The following is a 22666-nucleotide window of genomic DNA, read 5'->3' as shown; positions in this document are numbered from 1 at the left end:
CCGGGAAGATCCCACATGCCGCAGAGCAACTAAGCCCGTGCGCCACAACTACTAGCCCGCGCTCTACATTTACTGAAGCCCATGCACCTAGAGCCCATGCTCTGCAACAAGAGAAGCCACCACAATGAGAAGCCTGTGCACCGCAACGAACAGTAGTCCCCGCTAGTCACAACTAGAGAAAGCCTGCACACAGCAACAAAGACCCAACACAGCCAAAAAAAAAAGACCCTAAACACATCCCTTTAATGGAAAAATTAATTAATTCCCCTCCACGGAATTATTATTGACAACAGAGTATATTCTTCTTCTTTTATTTTTTTGGGGGGGCAGTGCTGAAGTATTAAAGGATAGCTTTATTACTTTGCCAAGCAATGGGGTCATACTGGACTTCTGCCTCGAAAACCTATGTGTCCTAATCCAGGAGGATTTTTTCTTTTTAATCTTTTTTTTTTTTTTAACACCGTTATTGGAGTATAATTGCTTTACAATGTTGTGTTAGTTTCTGCTGCATAACACAGTGAATCAGCTTTACATATAAATATATCCCCATATCTCTTCCCTCTTGCATCTCCCTTCCACCCTCCCTATCCCACCCCTCTAGGTGGTCACAAAGCACGAAGCTGATCTCCCTGTGCTATGCAGCTGCTTTCCAGTAGCTATCTATTTTACATTTGGTAGTGTATATATGTCAATGCTACTCTCTCACTTAGTCCCAGCTTACCCTTCCCCCTCCCCATGTCCTCAAGTCCATTCTCTACATCTCCATCTTTATTCCTGTCCTGCCCCTAGGTTCATGAGAACCATTCTTTTTTAGATTTCATATATATATGTTAGCATACGGTATTTATTTTTCTCTTTCTGACTTACTTCACTCTGTATAACACACAGACTCTAGGTCCATCCACATCACTACAAATAACTCAATTTCGTTTCTTTTTATGGCTGAATAATATTCCATTGTATATATGTGCCACATCTTCCTTATCCATTCATCTGTCGATGGACACTTAGGTTGCTTACACGTCCTGGCAACTGTAAACAGTGCTTCAATGAATATTGTGATACTTTTTTTTTTTTTTTTTTTTTTTGCAGTACGCGGGCCTCTCACAGGCTCCGGACGCGCAGGCTCAGCAGCCATGGCTCACGGGCCCAGCCGCTCCACGGCATGTGGGATCTTCCTGGACCGGGGCACAAACCCGTGTCCCCTGCATCGGCAGGTGGACTCTCAACCACTGCGCCACCAGGGAAGTCCACATGTCTTTTTGAATTATGGTTTTCTCAGGGAATATGCCCAGTAGTGGAATTGCTGGGTCATATGGTAGTTCTATTTTTATTTTGAGGAACCTCCATACTGTTCTCCATAGTGGCTGTATCAGTTTACATTCCCACCAAGAGTGCAAGAGGGTTCCCTTTTCTCCACACAATCTCCAGCATTTATTGTTTGTAGGCTTTTTGATGATGGCCATTCTGACTGGTGTGAGGTGATAGGTCATTGTGGTTTTGATTTGCCTTTCTCTAATGATTAGTGATGTTGAGTATCCTTTCATTTGTTTGTTGGCAATCTGTGTATCTTCTCTGCAGAAATGTCTATTGAGGTCTTCCGCCCACATTTGGATTGGGCTGTTGTTTTGATACTGAGCTGCATGAGCTGCTTGTATATTCTGGAGATTAATCCTTTGTCAGTTGCTTCATTTGCAAATATTTTCTCCCATTCTGAGGGTTGTCTTTTCGTCTTGTTTATGGTTTCCTTTGCTGAGCAAAAGTTTTTAAGTTTCATTAGGTCCCATTTGTTTATTTTTGTTTTTATTTACATTTCTCTAGGAGGTGGGTCAAAAGGGATCTTGCTGTGATTTATCTCATAGATTGTTCGGCCAATGTTTTCCTCTAAGAGTTTGATAGTGTCTGGCCTTATATTTAGTGTTTAAACCATTTTGAGTTTATTTTTTTGTATGGTGTTAGGAAGTGTTCTAATTTCATTCTTTTACATGTAGCTGTCCAGTTTTCTCAGCACCACTTATTGAAGAGGCTGTCTTTTCTCCATTGTATATTCTTGCCTCCTTTATCAAACATAAGCTGACCATATGTGCATAGGTTTATCTCTGGGCTTTCTATCCTGTTCCATTGATCTATATGTCTGTTTTTGTGCCAGTACCATACTGTCTTGATTACTGTCACTTTGTAGTATAGTCTAAAGTCAGGGAGCCTGATTCCTCCAGCTCCGTTTTTCTTTCTCATGATTGCTTTGGGGGACTTCCCTGGTGACACAGTGGTTAAGAATCAGCCTCCCAATGCAGGGGACATGGGTTCGAGCCCCGGTGTGGGAAGATCCCACATGCTGCAGAGCAACTAAGCCCGTGCTCCAAAACTACTGAGCCTGCACTCTAGCACCCATGAACCACAACTACTGAGCCCATGTGCCACAACTACTGAAGCCACATTGCACAACTTCTGAGGCCCGTGCACCTAGAGCCTGTGCTCCGCAACAAGAGAAGCCACTGCAATGAGAAGCCCACACACCACAACAAAGAGTAGCCCTCGCTCACCACAACTAGAGAAAGCCCGCACCCAGCAATGAAGACTCAATGCTGCCATAAATAAATAAATTTATAAAGAAGAAGAAAAAGATTGCTTTGGCTACTCAGGGTCTTTTGTGTTTCCAAACAAATTAAAATTTTTTCTTCTAGTTCTGTGAAAAACGCCATTGGTAGTTTGATAGGGATTGCACTGAATCTGCAGATTGCTTTGGGTAGTATAGTCATTTTCACAATATTGATTCTTCCAATCCAAGAACACAGTATATCTCTCCATCTGTTTGTATCATCTTTAGTTTCTTTCATCAGTGTCTTATAGTTTTCTGCATACAGGCCTTTTGTCTCCTTCGGTAGGTTTATTCCTAGGTATTTTATTCTTTTTGTTGCAGTGGTAAATGGGGGTGTTTCCTCATTTTCTCCTTCAGATTTTTCGTCGTTAGTTTATAGGAATGCAACAGATTTCTGTGCATTAATTTTGTATCCTGCTACTTTACCAAATTCATTGATAGCTCTAGTAGTTTTCTGGTGGCATCTTTAGGATTCTCTATGTATAGTATGTCATCTGTAAAGAGCGACACTTTTAGTTCTTTTCCGATTTCGATTCCTTTTATTTCTTTTTCCTCTCTGACTGCCATAGCTAAAACTGCCAAAACTATGTTGAATAATAGTGGTGAGAGTGGGCAACCTTGTCTTGTTCCTGATCTTAGAGGAAATGGTTTCAGTTTCTCACCACTGAGAACGTTGGCTGTGGGTTTGTCATATATGGCCTTTATTATGTTGAGGTAGGTTCCCTCTATGCCCACTTTCTGGAGAGTTTTTATCATAAATGGGTGCTGAATTTTGTCAAAAGCTTTTTCTGCATCTATTGAGATTATCATATGGTTTTTATCCTTCAATTTGTTAATATGGTGTATCACATTGATTGATTTGTATATATTGAAGAATCCTTGCATTCCTGGGATAAACCACACTTGATCATGGTGTATGATCCTTTTAATGTGTTCTTGGATTCTGTTTGCTAGTATTCTGTTGTGGATTTTTGCATGTATGTTCATCAGTGATATTGGCCTGTAGTTTTCTTTTTTTGTGACAACTTTGTCTGGTTTTGGTATCAGGGTGATTGTGACCTCATAGAATGAGTTTGGGAGTGTTCCTTCCTCTGCTATATTTAGGAAGAGTTTGAGAAGGATAGGTGTTAGTTCTTCTCTAAATGTCTGATAGAATTCGCCTGTGAAGCTATCTGGTCCTGGACTTGTTTGTTGGAAGATTTTTAATCACGGTTTCAATTTCAGTGCTTGTGATTGGTCTGTTTATATTTTCTACTTTTTCCTGGTTCAGTCTTGGAAGGTTGTACTTTTCTAAGAATTTGTCCATTTCTTCCAGGTTTTCCATTTTATTGGCATAGAGTTGCTTGTAGTAATTACTCATGATTCTTTTATTTCTGTAATGTCAGTTGTTACTTTTCCTTATTCATTTCAAATTCTGTTGATTTGAGTCTTCTCCCTTTTTTTCTTGATGAGTCTGGCTAATGGTTTATCAATCTTGTTTATCTTCTCAAAGAACCAGCTGTTAATTTTATTGATTTTGCTATCGTTTCCTACATTTCTTTTTCATTGTTTTCTGTTCTGAAGTTCATGATTTCTTTCCTTCTGCTAACTCTGGGGTTTTTTTGTTCTTCTTTCTCTAATTGCTTTCAGTGTAAGGTTAGGTTGTTTGAGATTTTTCTTGTTTCTTGAGGTAGGACTGTATTGCTATAAACTTCCCTCTTAGAACTGCGTTTGCTGCATCCCACAGGTTTTGGGTCATAGCGTTTTCACTGTCATTTGTTTCTATGTATTTTTTTTTTTTTTTGCGGTATGCGGGCCTCTCACTGTTGTGGCCTCTCCCGTTGCGGAGCAGAGGCTCCGGATGCGCAGGCTCAGCGGCCATGGCTCACAGGCCCAGCCACTCCACGGCATGTGGGATCTTCCCGGACCGGGGCACGAACCCGTGTCCCCTGCATCGGCTGGCGGACTCTCAACTACTGCGCCACCAGGGAAGCCCTGTTTCTATGTATTTTTTGATTTCCTCTTTGATTTATTCAGTGATCTCTTGGTTACTTAGTACTGTTTAGCCTCCATGTGTTTAAACTATTTTTTACAGTTTTTTTTTTCCTGTAATTGATATCTAGTCTCATAGCTTTGTGGTCAGAATAGATACTTGATACTATTTCAATATTCTTAAATTTACCAAGGCTTGATTTGTGACTCAAGATGTGATCTATCCTGGAGAATATTCTATGAGTACTTGCAAAGAAAGTGTATTCTGTTGTTTTTGGATGGAATGTCCTATAAGTATCAATTAAGTCCATCTGGTCTATTGTGTCATTTAAAGCTTATGTTTCTGTATTAATTTTCTGTCTGGATGATCTGTCCATTGGTGTAAGTGAGGTGTTAAAGTCCCCCACTATGAATGTGTTACTGTTGATGTCCCCTTTTAGCTGTTAGCACTTGGCTTATGTATTGAGATACTCCTATGTTGGGTGCATAAATATTTACAATTGTTATATCTTCTTCTTGGATTGATCCCTTGATCATTATGTAGTGTCTTTCTTTGTCTCTTGTAATAATCTTTATTTTAAAGTCTATTTTGTCTGAGTATTGCTACTCCAGCTATTTTTTGATTTCCATTTGCATGGAATATCTTTTTCCCTCCCCTCACTTTCAGTCTGTATGTGTCCGTAGGTCTGAAGTGGGTTTCTTGTAGACATCATATATACAGGTCTTGTTTTTGCATCCATTCAGCCAGTCTGTGTCTTTTGGTTGGAACATTTAATCCATTTACATTTAAGGTAATTATCAATATGTATGTTCCTATTACCATTTTCTTAATTGTTTTGGGTTTGTTTTTGTAGGTCTTTTCCTTCTTTTGTGTTTCCTGCCTAGAGAAGTTCCTTTAGCATTTGTTGTAAAGCTGGTTTGGTGGTGCTGAATTCTCTTAACTTTTGCTTGTCTGTAAAGGTTTTAACTTCTCCTTTGAATCTGAATGAGATCCTTGCTGGGTAGAGTAATTTTGGTTGTAGGTTTTTCCCTTTCATCACTTTAAATATGTCCTGCCACTGCCTTCTGGCTTGCAGAGTTCCTGCTGGAAGGTCAGCTGTTAACCTTATGGGGATTCCCTTGTATGTTATTTGTTTTTTATCCCTTGCTGCTTTTAATATTTTTTCTTTGTATTTAATTTTTGATAGTTTGATTAATATGTGTCTTGGCGTGTTTCTCCTTGGATTTATCCTGTATGGGACTCTCTGCCCTTCCTGTACTTGATTGACTATTTCCTTTCCCATGTTAGGGAAGTTTTCGATTATAATCTCTTCAAATATTTTCTTTTCTTTTTTGTTTTTTAAATATCTTTATTGGAGTATAATTGCTTTACAATGTTGTGTTAGTTTCTGCTGTATAAGAAAGTGAATCAGCTATAGGTATACATGTATCCCCACATCCCTCCATCTTGCATCTCCCTGGAACCCTCCCTATCTAGGTGGTCACACAGCACCAAGCTGATCTCCCCATGCTATGCAGCTGCTTCCAACTAGCTATCTATTTTACATTCTTCAAATATTTTCTCAGACCCTTTCTTTTTCTCTTCTTCTTCTGGGGCCCCTATAATTCAAATGTTGGTGCATTTAATGTTGTCCTAGAGGTCCCTGAGACTGTCTTCAATTCTTTTCATTCTTTTTTCTTTATTCTGCTCTGTGGCAGTTATTTCCACTATTTTATCTTCTAGGTCAGTTATCCGTTCTTCTGCCTCAGTTATTTTGCTATTGATTCCTTCTAGAGAATTCTTAATTTCTCTATCTTCTCATTTTAACTTACTGTGTTTGGGGTCTCCTTTTCGCAGGCTGCAGGTTCATACAGTTCCTGTTATCTTTGGTGTCTGCCCCCAGTGGGTAAGGTTGGTTCAGTCACTTGTGTAGGCTTCCTGGTGGAGGGAACTGGTGCCTGTGCTCTGGTGGGTGGGGCTGGATCTTGTCCTTCAGGTGGGCAGAGCCACATCTGGTGGAACACCTGTGTACCTTTTTTTCTTTTCCTTTGTGTTTGTCTAGTTTCACTTGAATTGCACCCTGCTCTTCAGATGAGAGTTCCTAGTGTGAAACGGCTGTGCCCATCACCTCAGCTTGGCAGGCCATCTACTGGAGCACTACGCTCCACACTGCAATTGATCTGGGAGGATTTGATCAGGGGGTTTATAACGGTGGTTCAAAGGTGGGGTCTCTGACAAGATTAGGGTGTGAGCCGGGCCTGCACTCCTTTAATCTCATCTCAGGTCTCCTAATCTTGATGATCTTCTCTGGCTCCTTCAATCCTGCCTCAGGTGGTTTGTGGGCTACTCCTCTCTTGATTAGCAACTGTTCGAATCTGCCCTTTGGAATTCAGGGAAGGTCATGGATGCTGGAGTCTTGCCTTGGTTTGTAGAAGCCAAACCTCTAGACGGACAGATTAAGGGAGTGAGCATGTTGGGAATATCCAGTCTCAGTCTTCTCACTTGCATATCCACATAAGAAAGACGAAGGATAAATAAAAGGAAGATCATTTAAAATCCAATTTAGTGTGAATTTTGTTTTAATCTTGTGTCTTGAAGAGATGCAAATTCAAAGGAAAAAAAAGATGGAATTCATAGGTAATTCAGGGTATGGAGAGCAGCTCACAATGAGGAATCCAGAGTGATTATTCCATTTGCATGTGAGGTTAGTGGCTGGACTTTTTTTTTTTAATGCTTCTTCTGGCAATTACGGTATTTGATTTTTGGAGCTTTAGTGGAGAGGGCTCTGTGTAGAGAAGCTGGGGGCCGGCTCTGTCCCTCCACGGAGCATGGTCATTCCCAAAAAGTGCCCTTCCGGCTTGGAGCACCTGGGCAATAGCAGGGCCTCCGGAGAGGGGTGGCCAGTGGCCGAGAATGGAGAGCTTTCCTTTCCTGCAAAGCAGGATTACTAGTCCATCTTGGAGGGTTTTGAAGTGCACAACTCTTCATTGCAAAGGAAAATGCATCTGGACACCAGCACTTCTGGATAGTGGTGCCCCAAAATCACCCAGTCGAGCACTTTCGATAGAGCAAAACCCCAAGATTTCCTAGAGGTATATATTCTTCTTTACAACTTAGCCACACTCTGATGATTGGCAGCAAAAGATGTATTAACAATGAATAAATGGCAAAATAAAAAATTCCCAGAGAGACTAGAATTTATGAAAGAAAAGTCACAATACAGGTCTCATCTTATTCAGAAAGGGTTTGCAGGTACTGACAAACTCTTGGTATGGGTAAAAAAAAAACGTTTTTAAGGGTAATCATTAAAAGAATAGAAAATAATTAAGATGATGATTGTCCTACCTCCTTGAAGAGAAAAAAAGAGCAAAGGAATCTCCACCTAGCAAATGTCAGGAAAGAAAAGAATGGAACAAGAAACCATGTAAATAGAAAACAGAAAGTAAGATATCAGGAATAAAAGCAGATATATAAGTTGGTCTCAGTGTCTATGAATGGTTTAATTCCCCTGATAAAAGAACAAACCCTCTCAAAGTAAATCTAAGAAACAAAATGAAATTTAGTTATATAGTGGATACAAGAGAGTTATCTAAAACAAAACAGTTTTCACAAAGGTGCCTGAACATAAAGTCAACACAGAGATATACAAAGAACCAGCAACAATCAATTAGAAAATGTAATGGAAAAAGGATCCCATTCATAATAGCAATAAAAGTTACAAGATAACTAGATAACCTAGGAAATAAACAGAACAAAAAATATGCAAAAGCTAAATTTAAAAATATATAAAACTTTATTGAAAGCTAGAAAGGAAGACCCAAAGAAAATTAGAGACATATTTCTGAGTGAGATGATTCAAAACTGTAAATGTGGTGACTTCCCTGGTGGTCCAGTGGCTAAGACTCCACACTCCCAATGCATGGGCCCAGGTTCGATCCCTGTTCAGGGAACTAGATCCCACATGCCGCAACTAAGAGTTCTCATGCCGCAATAAAGATCCCACATGCCGCAACTAAAGATCCCGCATGCCACAACTAAAGATCCCACATGCTGCAACTAAGACCTGGCACAGCCAAACAAATAAATAAAGTTTTTAAAAAAAACTGTAAATGTATTATTTTTCCAAATATTAATCTAAAACATTAACTCAATTTCAGCTCATCTCAATGGGATCTATTTTTGAATTTGACAAATTATTCATACAGGAAAATAAATGTGCTAAAAATATATCCAAGGAAAAAATTTAAAAGAACAATAACAAGACACTTACCTTAAAAGGTATCAAAACCTACTATAAAGCTACAGAAATTAGTATAGAAATGGAAGAGACTAGAGAGTCTAGAAACAAACCTATGCATCTAAGGGCATATGGTATATGATATACGTTTCAATTCAGTAAGTAGAGAAAGAATAGTCAACTAGAAGCTGCAAACTCAAATGCCTATAGAAGCCAGGTAAGAGCATAAATGAGTGAAGCAAGGACGGGGTGGGACTGTGACTAACTGAAGAGCACATGCCCATATGTGACAGGGGAAAGGCCTAATTCTGTGCTGATAACGACTATGCAAGAATTTGCTGCCAGATTCTTTGGTTTTTTAAGAGAAACTAGAAATAAGGACTTAAATAAAAATCTCTTAATTAAAAAAAAATTAGTAATTAATTCAAAGTTTAAAAAAACCTGTATGGGCCCAATAAAATATGAGTGCAGGCCCAGTTCAGTCAGTAAACTACCAGGCTTACTTGCTCATTTATTCAATAATAAATGGTCTATAAATCAAGTAAAGTTAGATCTTTACATCATACCACATAGAACATTAAATTTCAGATGGACTAAATATCTAAATTAAAAAAAAGCATACAAGGACCTTAAGAAATAGATTTACTTATGTAATAATATCAACAACAGCAAAAACAAAAACAATAAAAAGGGAAATGGTTTAAGTAGGTAGAGAAAAGGATTATAAAATCTGTTAAAATCTTATCAGCTTTTCACTACCCTACTCTGAACAGGCCAAAGTCTCTTTTCAAGGGTAAGACAAATTCTCAGTCAAGTTACCAACTTTTAGCCAAGTAGCATGTCATGGCAAGACAAGACAGGCTAAGCAACACAAATAAAGGATACAAGTATTCCTTACCAATTGATAATTTGTTATACTGTGATTGTAACCAAGGTTCACTGTAAACCCCAGTCTTTCTGTCAACTGTTCAATACCTGAAAGTATCTCTGGTCAGTTAGGGTCTGCTGCTGGTTATCTTTGCTGGGCTCGTCTTTTCCGTCTTTGTCCTCAGCCTTTTTTTGACTGATAAGATCCTGTAATCTAAAGGGGAAAAAACCCAAGATAATACAAAATGCTTTACTAGACACTGGATTAAGATGACAAAAATAAGCCAATGATCCAGCTACCCTCCCAAAAGCTTTGTCATTTTCCATATATATGCGTGTTTATGTGCATGCACATACATGCATATATGCATAAATTTTTTTTTAATTTTAAGCCATGTTGTCACTGGAAAACAAGAAGACCCTCTTAACAGACACAATATAGAAGGAATCCCTGAAAACTAAAGGGATCAGACTGATGAAGAAAGTTCTAACCAGTCCCCAGCACTTATAAAAAAATAGAATAGGAAAGAACTACAGTAAAGGATGAAAGCAAGTTCCAAGGTACTCCAAGCTTGATGCTGTAGGTAAGGGAATCAACAAACAATGGGTAGGGAAAACAGTTTGGGCACTGCAGCAGCAAGAGCTAGGCAGTTTGGTCCTTCCTTCTTCATAGTCCTCTTGTGCCGAAGAGAAGACAACAGTGACACCTGCCAGTCAAGAGGGCATGAAAACCCAAGAGACCATTGTCCCAGGTGGCTACCAGAACTCTGGGGGAAAGTCTCTTTGTCCAGAAACCTAAAAACACGAGTGTATCCATCTAGTAGCCCTTCTCCAAATATCTCTGAAGTCAAGGCTGTAGTAAATATTTCTCCCCCACCCACCATGCCTTAGAAAAAAGTCTCTTATTAAACCCACTTCAAATTAACCAGTACGCCTATCAGTTTCCTGTGGAACCCTGACCCATTAAAACTGATTCCATGACTCGTTAGTAAGCTTTACTTGCTGTTTGTAAAATAGAATAGCGACATTCTATCGTGTCATTTGCCTACTAAAAAACAGTGGCTTCCCACTACTTTTAGAACTATATCCAATCTCCTTGGGTTAGGTTTGAACTTCTCCATGCTGGTAGTCCTAACCCAATATTCCTCTGGACTCCTTTCTTACCTCATCTCTTACTACCACCTTACAATTATCTCCTTCACTCACATGTATTCCCCTTGATCTTCACTCAATTGCTTTTCTCTGCTCTCTGGTGAGCATATGCCAGAAACAAAATAAACAGAATTAGCTCTAGATAAAAAGTCAACCTCCTTCCTCTAATAGACACAGAGACCTCACAATCTATTTTCCACTTGACTTCCCATCTATTTACCATATTCACATATTTGACAGTTTTGCCTAAAGGCAGTGCGAGGAGCATACTGTCTAGAATACAAAAGTGACACAGAAAAGCCAACAGCTCTATAGTGGGACTACAAGTCAACTGACATATCTGAATTTAAATGTTAGTTAACCTTTCATTCAGGTGGAAAAGTTTAATTTATCAATGAACTGTTTGCAAGTATGATTAATAAATATTATACTATGGATATATAATATTTTAACTGTCAGTATAGTAACCTGAATATATATATCATTGCATGTACTAGCTTACAGTCACTCTGGGAAATGAAATGTGATTCAATTAATTAGGTGAATAAAGAGATACCCTCAATGTAATAACGATAATAACTAACATATATTGGGAGCCTGGTGATGACAATAATTAGTATTTATTGAGAAACTTCTCTATGCAGGAACTCTTCTAAGCACTCACATGTATTAATTTATTTAATCCCATTGTTTTTCTAAATTTACAGAAGGTAAGGATTAGTAAAAGCTAGGGATTCATGGGGAATGGACCTTTGGTTCACCTAGTCTCACAGTAAATATTTGCCACAGCATAATACTCCTGAAAACTTTTGTATTCTGCAAAACCACACGTGAAAATAACAGGGTTCAGGAGAAAAGGAAGTGTTAGCAACCAGACTATTTAAAACTGAGGCAGCTTTATAACTAGACAGCTAACAAAAACAATAATTGGTGCCTCAGGAGATAAGTTAGACAGCTCAAGTATGTCTGGAGGTTGCCTCAGGCGATATTACAAATGCACAGCCAACAGAGCAGAAACGTTGGCTTGAGGATGCCAAAACTATGAAGATGGAAGTGGAGCTCCTGGCCAAAGAAGCCGACGTTATAATAGGTGAGGAAAGAAGGGCAACCTGCTCCTGGCCAAAGAAGCTGAGGTTAAAATAGGTGAGGAAAGAAGCGCAACCTGCCTCCAGCCTATAGTCTGTCTAATGCTGAGGGTCAGGGAGGGAGCCCTGGGTGCAGTTTCTCATTTTAAATTTTCTTAAGATAGATCTGAAAGGGCAGGTGCCTATGTACTAGCAAAGCTTTCCCCTTTCTGAAGTCTATACTATACTGCTATTCTAACTCCTTGTACCTAGGAAAAAAGTGCATGTAAACAATTCAACTTCTATGTTATACTATTAATCATTCCCTTATTTTCCAATTGCATATGACTTAACTGGTGTTTTAGAAACCCGTGTTTGAACAGAATATGCTGTACTCAGAAATATTCCAGGGTTGTTTTATAGTCTCCAGAGTAGTGAGCAGAGCCTGAAGGCCATAAAGGTCTCCTAAAATGGCTAAGGAATTCTTTACATACTTAGCAGACACCCATTCCACATAGCTAGCAGCAACAGCTATGTTTCTTTGTGGAGTCTGGAAATCCAGAAAACTGTACTCCCAACTTAAAAACTATGTTGATAAGTTTCTATGTGCAGACACTTCATAGCTTTTAACTGTGTCTGTTGAAGCCTTTCCATAATCTCATGGTGACTCCTGTTCTGGAGTTCTCTTTGGGGGATGGATGCGGGAGCCTTAACTAAAACACTTTTTCCACTCTGACTCAGTATTTTTCCACTTCCTGCCCTTCCCCTAGGCCCATGAAAAAACAGGAGTCATCTGTGCAGCATGTCATTTATTGACCCTTACCTGATGCCATTCTATGGGGAAAAACGGAACACCAAGGAGCCAGTCCTGTTTTGGCCTCTTTCTTATATTACTGCAGTAAGTCAGTAAAGCCTTGATTGTTAATTTCAGTTTGGCTCATTTTCCTAACTGACCACCTCAACTCCTGTCAGCTCAACACTAGGGTGATGAAATTCTGATTTTATTTTCTTCTAGCAAAATATAAATACCACTGAAAAATTAAATGGAATTAGTGTAGTACCTTTGGTTATCTTGCACTGGCAGACCTATTTGATCACTTCCCAGCAACAGAATTTTATAACCAACTTGTTTGTAATATTAACTCAAACAAGAAGCTTTCCCATGTTAAATTAATTTGATATTTGAAGACTGGTTAGTTGAAAGGTAACTACAGACTAAAGAAAAAAATTAATTTTCTCTAGTTATAAAAGGGAAAGAGGGACGTCCCTGGTGGCGCCATGGTTAAGAATCCGCCCGCCAATACAGGGGACACAGGTTCAAGGCCTGGTCCGGAAAGATCCCACATGCTGCGGAGCAACTAAGCCTGTACGCCACAACTACTGAGCCTGCGCTCTAGAGCCCGGATGCCACAGCTCCTGAAGCCCATGCGCCTAGCCTAGAGCCTGTGCTCCGCAACAAGAGAAGCCAGTGCAATGAGAAGCCCGCGCACCGCAACGAAGAGTAGCTCCCACTCGCCGCAACTAGAAAAAGCCTGTGCACAGCAACGAAGACCCAATGCAGCCATAAATAAATAAATAAATTTCTAAAAATAAGGGTGGGGGGAGAGACTTTCCTCTCCTTTTCTTGTAGCATTTCCTTTGGAAAACCTGTAGTTATAAATCCTAAGAAGTATGTAGATCTTGTTAAAATTTACGTAAGCCTCCTGCCAATTTTATACCTAGCAATGTCTTTCTTGGGAACCTTAGAACCATCTCTTCAAAGGTGGACATCAGGGAAGAGGGTGCCTTGTCTCCTTTTCCCTGTTGGAGCTTAGCCTATGCTCCTGGCTCTAACTTGTAACTTCCTCCTTGTCATGAAGATACAATACGTTTCATTTTTCCTTTGGCTAAAGACAATTCCATGTATGTAATGGACTGCATATCTGCCTGGCTATATTAAAGGGTGAGATTTCTTTCGGTCTTTGAAATCTCTTTAGCAGATTGCCTCTAATGCACACTGCAGTCTGGCTGGATATTTATTCCAACTGTTATATAAAACTGTTTCTTTTTTTTCCTACATATGTGGAGAGGATTCACTGGGTTGACAGGAGATTTTTTTAAATTTTTTGAGTAAGTCATACTTTTATTTTTCAGAAGCGAAAAGGACAAGTGGCAACTTGCCTTTGGAAAATACATTAATATCAGAGTAATAAGCTATCTATCTCATAGAGACAGTAGCCTAAGAAAGACTGTATTATCATATAAATCTCGAAGTTCTATTAAATAAATCGCAGAATAATATGTTTTTAACTGACACAACAAAACAAAAACATCAGCAACAAAAAATTAAACAGAATCCATAATGTGGTATGTGAAGACGGAAAAAGGAAAATCTGGAAATCTACACACAGAGAGCTCTCTATTAAAATCAAGGAGGCCCAAATCTGTTTCTTTTAAACAATATTCATGGATCTAACTGCATTTTTCTAAATGTCTCATTGGTAATACTCAGTCTCGTAAGTCTGGTTCCATAATAATCTATAATGTAACTATTTCCATCTGAAGGTCCAACAATCTGCATTGAAATAAGAATGAAATCAATTAGGTTCCCAATTCCACAAAATCCTACAGTGTAAAACTTTAACAAACACATTTCGGTAATATATGGACTTGAGAAAACCAATTTCGTTTCCAGTAAAATGTGTTTCATTGCCACCAAAATCCTTACAAGTTATGTTGGGTGCTGGAAAACATGGAACATGAGCGGTGTAGTTTGTACAGTTAACTGGTTCTTGTGTAGCATCATTTATTTTTGGATCTTTATAAATATACTGTCCCACTTTGAGGTCCTCGCACTTAAGTGACTCCTTGCTGCCGCCGGCGGCAGCTCCCCAAGGTCCTATGGTTACTGACACAGCCCACAGGACAGCCAGGAGCCAAGCAGCAGCAGTCTTGGAAGCAACCAGCCCGGAGGGCCAAGCGGCCGCCATGCTGGGGACCCCTGGAGATTTTTATTTTTGATTATTTCCCTAACATCACAGTAGTTCTTTGAAAAAAATATTCTACCTCTGCCCCAGCAGAAAATAAAAATTTGAAAATTTTTTACATTGAAAAAGTTTTTTTCATTGGGTGTTCTGTTTGGTTTTAGTTATCAGTGTGGTGGTTAAGAGTGTGAGCTTGAGAGTCCAAATGCTTGGGTATGGACCTGATTTCTTTCCAAGTTCTTCCACATACCACCTCCTGTGCAATATGGGCAAGTTATCTAACATTCCTAATTCTGTTTCACATCTAGATACTACAAAAGTTCCAAACTTAAAAATAAATTAATGACAGATTTTTTTAAATTCCAAATGTAAATTTCTAAAAAAAAACACAAATCCTTTATTCAAAATGCAAATCATTTCTTCAAAATTCAACAGGAATACATAGCAGGGATTGGTTCTGAATCACAATTTTAAAGTCTAATAGTGAAGTCACTCTAAAAACCAGTTCCCAAATGAATAACAAAAAACATATACACAATCAAATCTCATTATTCATGGTAGTTATACTCTATAAAGTCACCATGTACACTGAATTAGTGAAGACTGAACCACTGCTGCTAGGGGAAATACAGGATCAGGTTCCTGCATGCCTCTGGTCACATTTTCCTCAACTGATCAATATATATAACCTTGTTTTATGTGTGTTAATGTTTATAAAGACATCTTTTTAAATACTGTTGTTTCATTAACATTGGACTCATGGCTAACAGCACTATAACTCATGCCTAAATGAAGTTTCTCTAACACATGTATATTCTCTGCAAGGTACATCACAGCCTTCTTGTGTGTAGAACACTACACAGCACTTCAGTACCATGCTTGGGACCATCTTGGAGAAATCACCAACAAAAAGCAAACAATGAAAAAATAAAAGTGGCATATGACAGCAAAAAGAATGACTGTTTACATTATGAAAGCTGAAACAAAAGGGCAGAGCATCACGTTGTTCCGCAGCTGAAAATGTGTATACTGGGCACATCCATGAATGATTGTGCAAGTGCCACCACTACTGATTTGGGGATTAAAAACAAATTTTAGCAGATAGGCAAATTCACAAATATGCAATCTGTGAATAATGAGGAAACGACTAGATATCTCTATGAATATATGTGCATGCCTTTGTGTGTGTGAGTATCTTCACTGATACATTTACATTGAAGTCCTAAGATTCCTTTGAAGGGGATCAGGATATGCCACTCCAAAATATGCCACTTTGAGGGATGGCCTAGTGCTTAGGATTCCGGGCTTCACTGCCGTGGCCCAGGTTCAATCCCTGGTTGGGGAACTAAGAGCCCACAATCCCCATGGTGTGGCCAAAAACAAAAACAAACAAAAAACCCAAAATATGCCACTTTGACATAAGAAATGTTTTAAGCTAAAGGAATTTGAGAAATGGCAGGAGCAGGAAGGACTCTGACCTCCCCCTTCTCCCCTGAAGCAGACCATAAGACCCTCATGCAACAGGTGCCCTCCCTGTACCCAGAGGAAAGGAGCATCTTTATCTCTGAAGACGAGGAATCTGAATTTCCCCCAGTTTATTACCCTTAGCTCATACCCTTTTGTACTATCACATTTTCCCACAACTTTCCCTCTTCATCAAACCTAGTAAATGCTCAAGTTTAACAATTTCTTCAAGTCTTCATTTCTTCTCAGGTCAGGTAAAACTTACATTAAATAAATTTACATACTTTTCTCATGTTAATCTGTCTTTGTCAGTTTAATTTTCAGGCCCAGCCAGAGACCCTAAGAAGGCTGAGAAGTTTTCCTCCCTTACACCTTCTCTGACTTTTTATCTCCCTTACATCCTCCTTTTCCCAGCTGCTCCTTGACCAATTTTCCTATCTCAGCTAATGCCCCAACAACTACCTAGTTATTCAGGACTAAAACTTAGTCTTGATTAGTGGATTTTTGGATTTTTTGACTCTTGATTTTTCTCCCCCCGTCAGCTGCCTATATCCCCAATCCATCACCAAGTCCTATCAGTTCTATCTCCACTACTGCCACCTTTGACTATGTCACTACCACTTCTTGTCCAAACTCATACAATAGCAACTCTCACACTATTTCACCTTTAGTACTTATACTATATCTAAATTGTCATTTATTTTTTCATTGCCCTTCCCCCTTCACATAACCTTCATGAGAGCAAGAACCTTTTCTACTTGATTTACCACTGTAATTTCAGTATGCAGAATGCCAAGCATATAGGAAGAGGTACTACAGGTACCTAAAATATCAAGCAATCGTAGGAAGGGAAAAAATATTAATTGAATGAATGAAGGCAACCTTTCCAAACCTTTCACTTCTCTTTTCTTTTTTAGTTTTCCTTCCTTAATTTAACTTAATATGTAATTCCTGGATGGCCAGAATACTATACTTCCCTTTCACTGTGGCATGTGCTGCCACAAGGAGGAAACAGCTGTCACTGAAAATTGAATCCACATATGCTAATACAACTGACTTAATACACCTAATGCATATTTTAACTCATGTCATTTTTAAAATATTTCATCTCAGTGCTCACTGCACTACTTCAAGTCCCATTCCCTTGAATCAAAGAGTACACGTAGCTAATCTTCAGAAAATACTATCACTATTTGAAGACCAACTTTTTGAAACTCCTCTGAGTACATGCTTTTCAAAGTCATAAAAGAGAGGTGGTGGATATGAATGACACACTGCATTCATTCTGGGACCTTTAGTTGTTTTTTTTTTTTTGCCGTCGCAGACCTCTCACTGTTGTGGCCTCTCCCGTTGCGGAGCACAGGCTCCGGACGCGCAGGCTCAGCGGCCATTGCTCATGGGCCTAGCCGCTCCGCGGCATGTGGGATCTTCCCACACCGGGGCACGAACCCGTGTTCCCTGCATCGGCAGGCAGACGCTCAATCACTGCACCACCAGGGAAGCCCCAACCTTTAGTTTTAAAATACAATGAGGCTATATATTATTCATGTCATAACTACCACCAACAAAAATTTGGGCCTTGTCACCTCTAATTTCAATGATTCTCTTGCAATTCCTCCATGACTTTCAAAGACAACTTTCTAATTAAAATCTTTGCCTTTTATTATATCAGACAATTACCTTTTCCTTGTTCTTATTTAAGATGCATATACAGTCAAATGCAATACAGTAGAAACCTTTAAAACTGTGGAACCAGAAATACCCATTTTTAATGTCATTTCCCCCCATCAGCCTGGTAATTTTGAGCCACGGTCACTATGGGGTAAGCTGACAGATAATAAAAATAAATAATAAGATACAAAATCTTAATAAATTTTTAACTTTGGTAAAATATAATTACTTGATGCTTTTCTTAAGGGCTTTCTCCAGCTTCTTCACCTGTTGTTGATAAAGTCTTAATTCATGCTGTGTGGGCCTGTAGAAGATAAATCATGTTGAACGCACTTATTTTTATTTAATAAAACTATACCGTAAAGATATTTAATAATAAACAATAGTGTATACCCTGTTACTTGTCACAAATATGCTTAAAAATTCTTAAAATATTTCATGATTGCTGGGCTTCCCTGGTGGCACAGTGGTTAAGAATCCGCCTGCCACTGCAGGGGACACGGGTTCCAGCCCTGGTCCAGGAAGATCCCACATGCCACGGAGCAACTAAGCCCGTGCACCACAACTACTGAGTCTGTGCTCTAGAGCCCGCAAGCCACAACTATTGAGCCCGCGTGCCACAACTACTTAAGTCCACATGCAGCAACTAAGACCCAACACAACCAAAATAAATTAATTAGTTAATTAAAAAAAAATTTCATGATTGCTAATGAGGTATTTATTGGCCATTGGGTTTCTTCTTCTGTGTATTCCCTGTTCAAAACTTTCTACCCATTTTTATTGTTATTAATCTATTACTTGTTTCTATAGTAAATTATCTCAAATGCACGGACAAGAATAGAGAATAGTAAGACAAATAGTACTGTGTCCACCCCTCAAGCTTTATCAAAGGTGAATAGTAATTTGTTTCAAATATTTTAACTAAAACATTATACATGTACTTAAAACTCCATGTGTGACCCTGATTACTGTCATTGCTCTCCTTCCCATACCACAGGTGACCACTATCTGAAATTCATTCTTCATTCTTCCCATGCATGTTTTATAAATTTTTACCTCATATTCAAATAACCATAAATTTACACATTATTATGTGGCAGGCTTTTAAACTTTATAGAAATGGTTTTTACTGTAGGTATCAGTCTCCTCTCCATTAAAGTATAAGATTTACAAGAACAAGGTATTTGTTTTGCTTATTATACATTATCCCAGAACTTAAGGCCATGTCTAACTTACAATAGGTATTCAACAAATATTTGTTGAATAAAAAAGTCTCAGCAGTGTGCCTTCCTTATTACTCTCTGTTAACAGGTAGAGTGCCATCCTTTTGTGGTTGTATGATGTACATAAATAAACCTTTCTGTTGTATGCCATTTAAACTTTTTAATTCCCCCCCTTCCCACAACACGGGCATATGATGAGGTAATAAGACATTCTAAAGTAATTTGGAAAAAACAATTGAAATAAAAAATAAAGTTATTTGGGAAAGGGAAACCTGCTGGCATAAGACTGAATATATTCTGAGTTCCTACCCAGTTTTATCTTCTTCCTATTTTCTCACTTTCCTTGCCTATGTATGTATTTTTGCTCTTTCCATGATATGAGAGACAAATGACTAAAATAAGCATGAGTATGAGGTCCCCAACATTAGTTTTAGAGTAAAGGGGACAGAATGATTTATTTAATATTCAAAATTCCAGTTTATGCTTAAATGGAAGTTAAATAAAAATGACAAGTTTCTCTTACCTGCTTTCCAAATCTTTTTGGAGATTCAGCTTTTCAATTAAAAGTGCATCTATCTTAGATTTCGATTCCTTGAGTTGATTCTGTAATGACTGCAACACATTTCATAAAAATATGGTTAACTTTCCTGGGAGATTATTTAGATTATCATTTTGCTTTATAAAAAAAGTATTTATCAGTCATATAGTCCCCATACCATTAGAAGGCCTTTATAAGTGGGTGAAGCACTCAGACTCCTGTAGTCTTCTTCTGACTCACTTTCATCTTCTTCATATTGCCTATGAAAAGATACATGCAGTGTATTTATGAAAAAAAAATCTAGCTAACAAAAATCAAATCAACACAATAAGCGTTTGATAACCTAAACATGAACTAAAATTTAAGCTAAATTTCCTACTTATTCTCACAGAAAATGGTATTAGAACATACTACTTACTACCTAGTGCTATAGTGTATATTTGTTCACTAATGCCTTAATTGGAAGGTAAGATCCATGAAGACCAGAACTTTGTCTTGTTCACCATTGTATCTCACTGCCCAGAAGAATATGGGGCATAAGAGGTGGTGAAAAAACACTTCTTGAATGAATAAACAAAGCATATTGTTTTCTCCTTCTAGTACTTTTAGGTCACAAAAATATCTATATCAAAAAATGCAGGGACTTCCCTGGTGGCACAGTGGTTGAGAATCTGCCTGTCAATGCAGGGGACACGGGTTTGAGCTCTGACCTGGGAAGATCCCACATGCTGCGGAGCAACTAAGCCTGTGTGCCACAACTATTGAGCCTGCGCTCTAGAGCCCACAAGCCAAAACTACTGAGCCCACGAGCCACAACTACTGAGCCCGCGTGCCACAACTACTGAAGCCTGTGCACCTAGAGCCCAAGCTCTACAACAAGAGAAGCCACCGCAATGAGAAGCCCACACACCGCAATGAAGACTAGCCCCTGCTTGCCGCAACTAGAGAAAGCCCGCGTGCAGCAACTAAGACCCAGCAACAAAGACCCAATGCAGCCAAAAATAAATAAATAAATTTATTTTTTAAAAAAATGCAGAGTATAAGTGGACAAGGCCACAGACTTAAGTGTCCCTGATTCAAGTCTTGACATCACCATTAACCAGTTGTGTTATTTGGGTAGGTCAGTCTCTCAAAATTTGTTTTCTCATCTATAAAATAGATAATTTTATCTATTAATTAATTGATTTTATCTATCAATTAATTAATAATCTGATAATTAATTATCTGATAATTTCTGTCACATCTACCTCACAGAATTGGTGTTAAAAGTTAAAAAGATATCAAAGCATTCTGTGAGCTATAAAGTACTAGAAAATCAGTATTAATGTTTTTTAAAATCCTGATACACTTAACACAGGGCTGTCTGATACGGTTAACGCTAGGTACACACGGGCAATGAGCACCTGAAATATAGCTAATGTAACTGAAGAGCTAGACTTTTGATTCTATTTCATTTTTTCTTTTTTAATAAATTTATTTATTTATTTTTGGCTGTGTTGGGTCTTCGTTTCTGTGCGAGGGCTTTCTCTAGTTGCGGTGAGCTGGGGCCACTCTTCATCGCGGTGCGCGGGCATCTCACTGTCGTGGCCTCTCTTGTTGCGAAGCACAGGCTCCAGACACACAGGCTCAGTAGTTGTGGCTCACGGGCCCAGTCGCTCCGCGGCATGTGGGATCTTCCCAGACCAGGGCTCGAACCCGTGTCCCCTGAATTGGCAGGCAGATTCTCAACTACTGCGCCACCAGGGAAGCCCAATTCTATTTCATTTTAATTAAAATTTAAAAACTGAAGCAGTGTAAAATGTTCTTCTGTTAAACACGACTTTATTGTTTAGGACTACATACCACTACCATGCATCATGTTAAGGTATTAATGTTGTGGCCTAGCTGTGCACTGGGTGCGTGGGTAGTTTGTAGTACTATATACAAACACACCACCAGTCTAGTCAGTATCAAAGGACTGATTCAGTTAGAATGTTTTTTTTCCTATATACCAATATAACATTGTAAGGTGTTTGTTATGATACTATATTTATGGTGATGCCTATATAAATCATAATTGATAATTAATATAGTTATTATTTTAATTATAAGAACTAAACTTTTTTAGTTTAAAAAATAATTATGGACAGATTTTTAACAGAATCAAGTGGAGATGATAACATCTGAGAGTACAATAATTGGAACAGTAAAGAAAAGAGACTGAAAGAACGTATGCCACAAATTTCCTAATGAATGCTACTATAATTTGCTATAAAGAACTCTTACAATTCAACAATAAAAGACAAAAAAGTCAATTTAAAAATGGGCAAAGGATGTGAGTAGGCATTTCTCCAAAATAGATATGCAAATGGACAATAAGCCTATAAAAAGACACTCATCATTAGTCCTTAGGGGAACACAAATCAAAACCACAATGAGATATCCCTTTAGGATATTCACAAAGTTGTGTCACCATCTCGACAATCAATTTTAGAACATGTTCATCACCCCACTGAGAAATACCATACCCATTATCAATCACTCCCCATATCTCCTCTCTGCCCTGAGTCCCTACTCCACTACAATCCAATTCCTAGGCAACCACTCATCTACTTTCTGTCTTTATGGACTTGCAGATTCTGGACATTCCATGTAAATGGAATTGTATATTTTGTGATGTTGTGTTGCAGCAGAGTAGGGGCTCAGGGCGGGGAGTGATTGCCAACGGGGTTTCTCAATGGGGTGATGAACATGTTCTAAAATTGACTGTGGAGATGATGACACACTCTGTGAATATCCTAAAAATCATTGAATTGTATGCTTTAAAATGGTGAATTTTATGGCATGTGAATTATATCTCAATAAAGCTGTTATTTTAAAAAGTTGTTATATAAAAAATCTTTTAGGATAATAAAGTAGATGATGATAGGACGCATTTTCAGCAAATACATAATGAAC

The 22666-nt window shown here is 38.5% G+C and overlaps 1 protein-coding gene and 1 pseudogene across 8 annotated transcripts in view; both read right to left on the bottom strand.

Annotated features, from left to right (window-relative positions):
* The window catches only part of CEP70 (centrosomal protein 70), a 79794-nt gene that overhangs the window by 13687 nt on the left and 43441 nt on the right, over positions 1-22666 (bottom strand). For all 8 annotated transcript variants that reach the window (XM_033855359.2, XM_033855355.2, XM_073803785.1 and 5 more), the window contains 4 exons: positions 19908-19989; positions 19715-19803; positions 18198-18272; positions 9763-9868 (listed from right to left, as the gene is read on the bottom strand). In XM_033855359.2, coding sequence (XP_033711250.1) covers positions 9763-9868; positions 18198-18272; positions 19715-19803; positions 19908-19989 — 352 coding nt within the window. The remainder of the gene's footprint in view (positions 1-9762; positions 9869-18197; positions 18273-19714; positions 19804-19907; positions 19990-22666) is intronic.
* LOC141278543 (TM2 domain-containing protein 1 pseudogene) lies at positions 9875-18188 on the bottom strand (annotated as a pseudogene).

This window comes from Tursiops truncatus, chromosome 4 (genome assembly GCF_011762595.2).
Source record: "Tursiops truncatus isolate mTurTru1 chromosome 4, mTurTru1.mat.Y, whole genome shotgun sequence".
Lineage (NCBI taxonomy): Eukaryota > Metazoa > Chordata > Mammalia > Artiodactyla > Delphinidae > Tursiops > Tursiops truncatus.
Note: the sequence above shows the minus strand (reverse complement) of the source record. Positions and strands in the feature narration are given on the sequence as shown.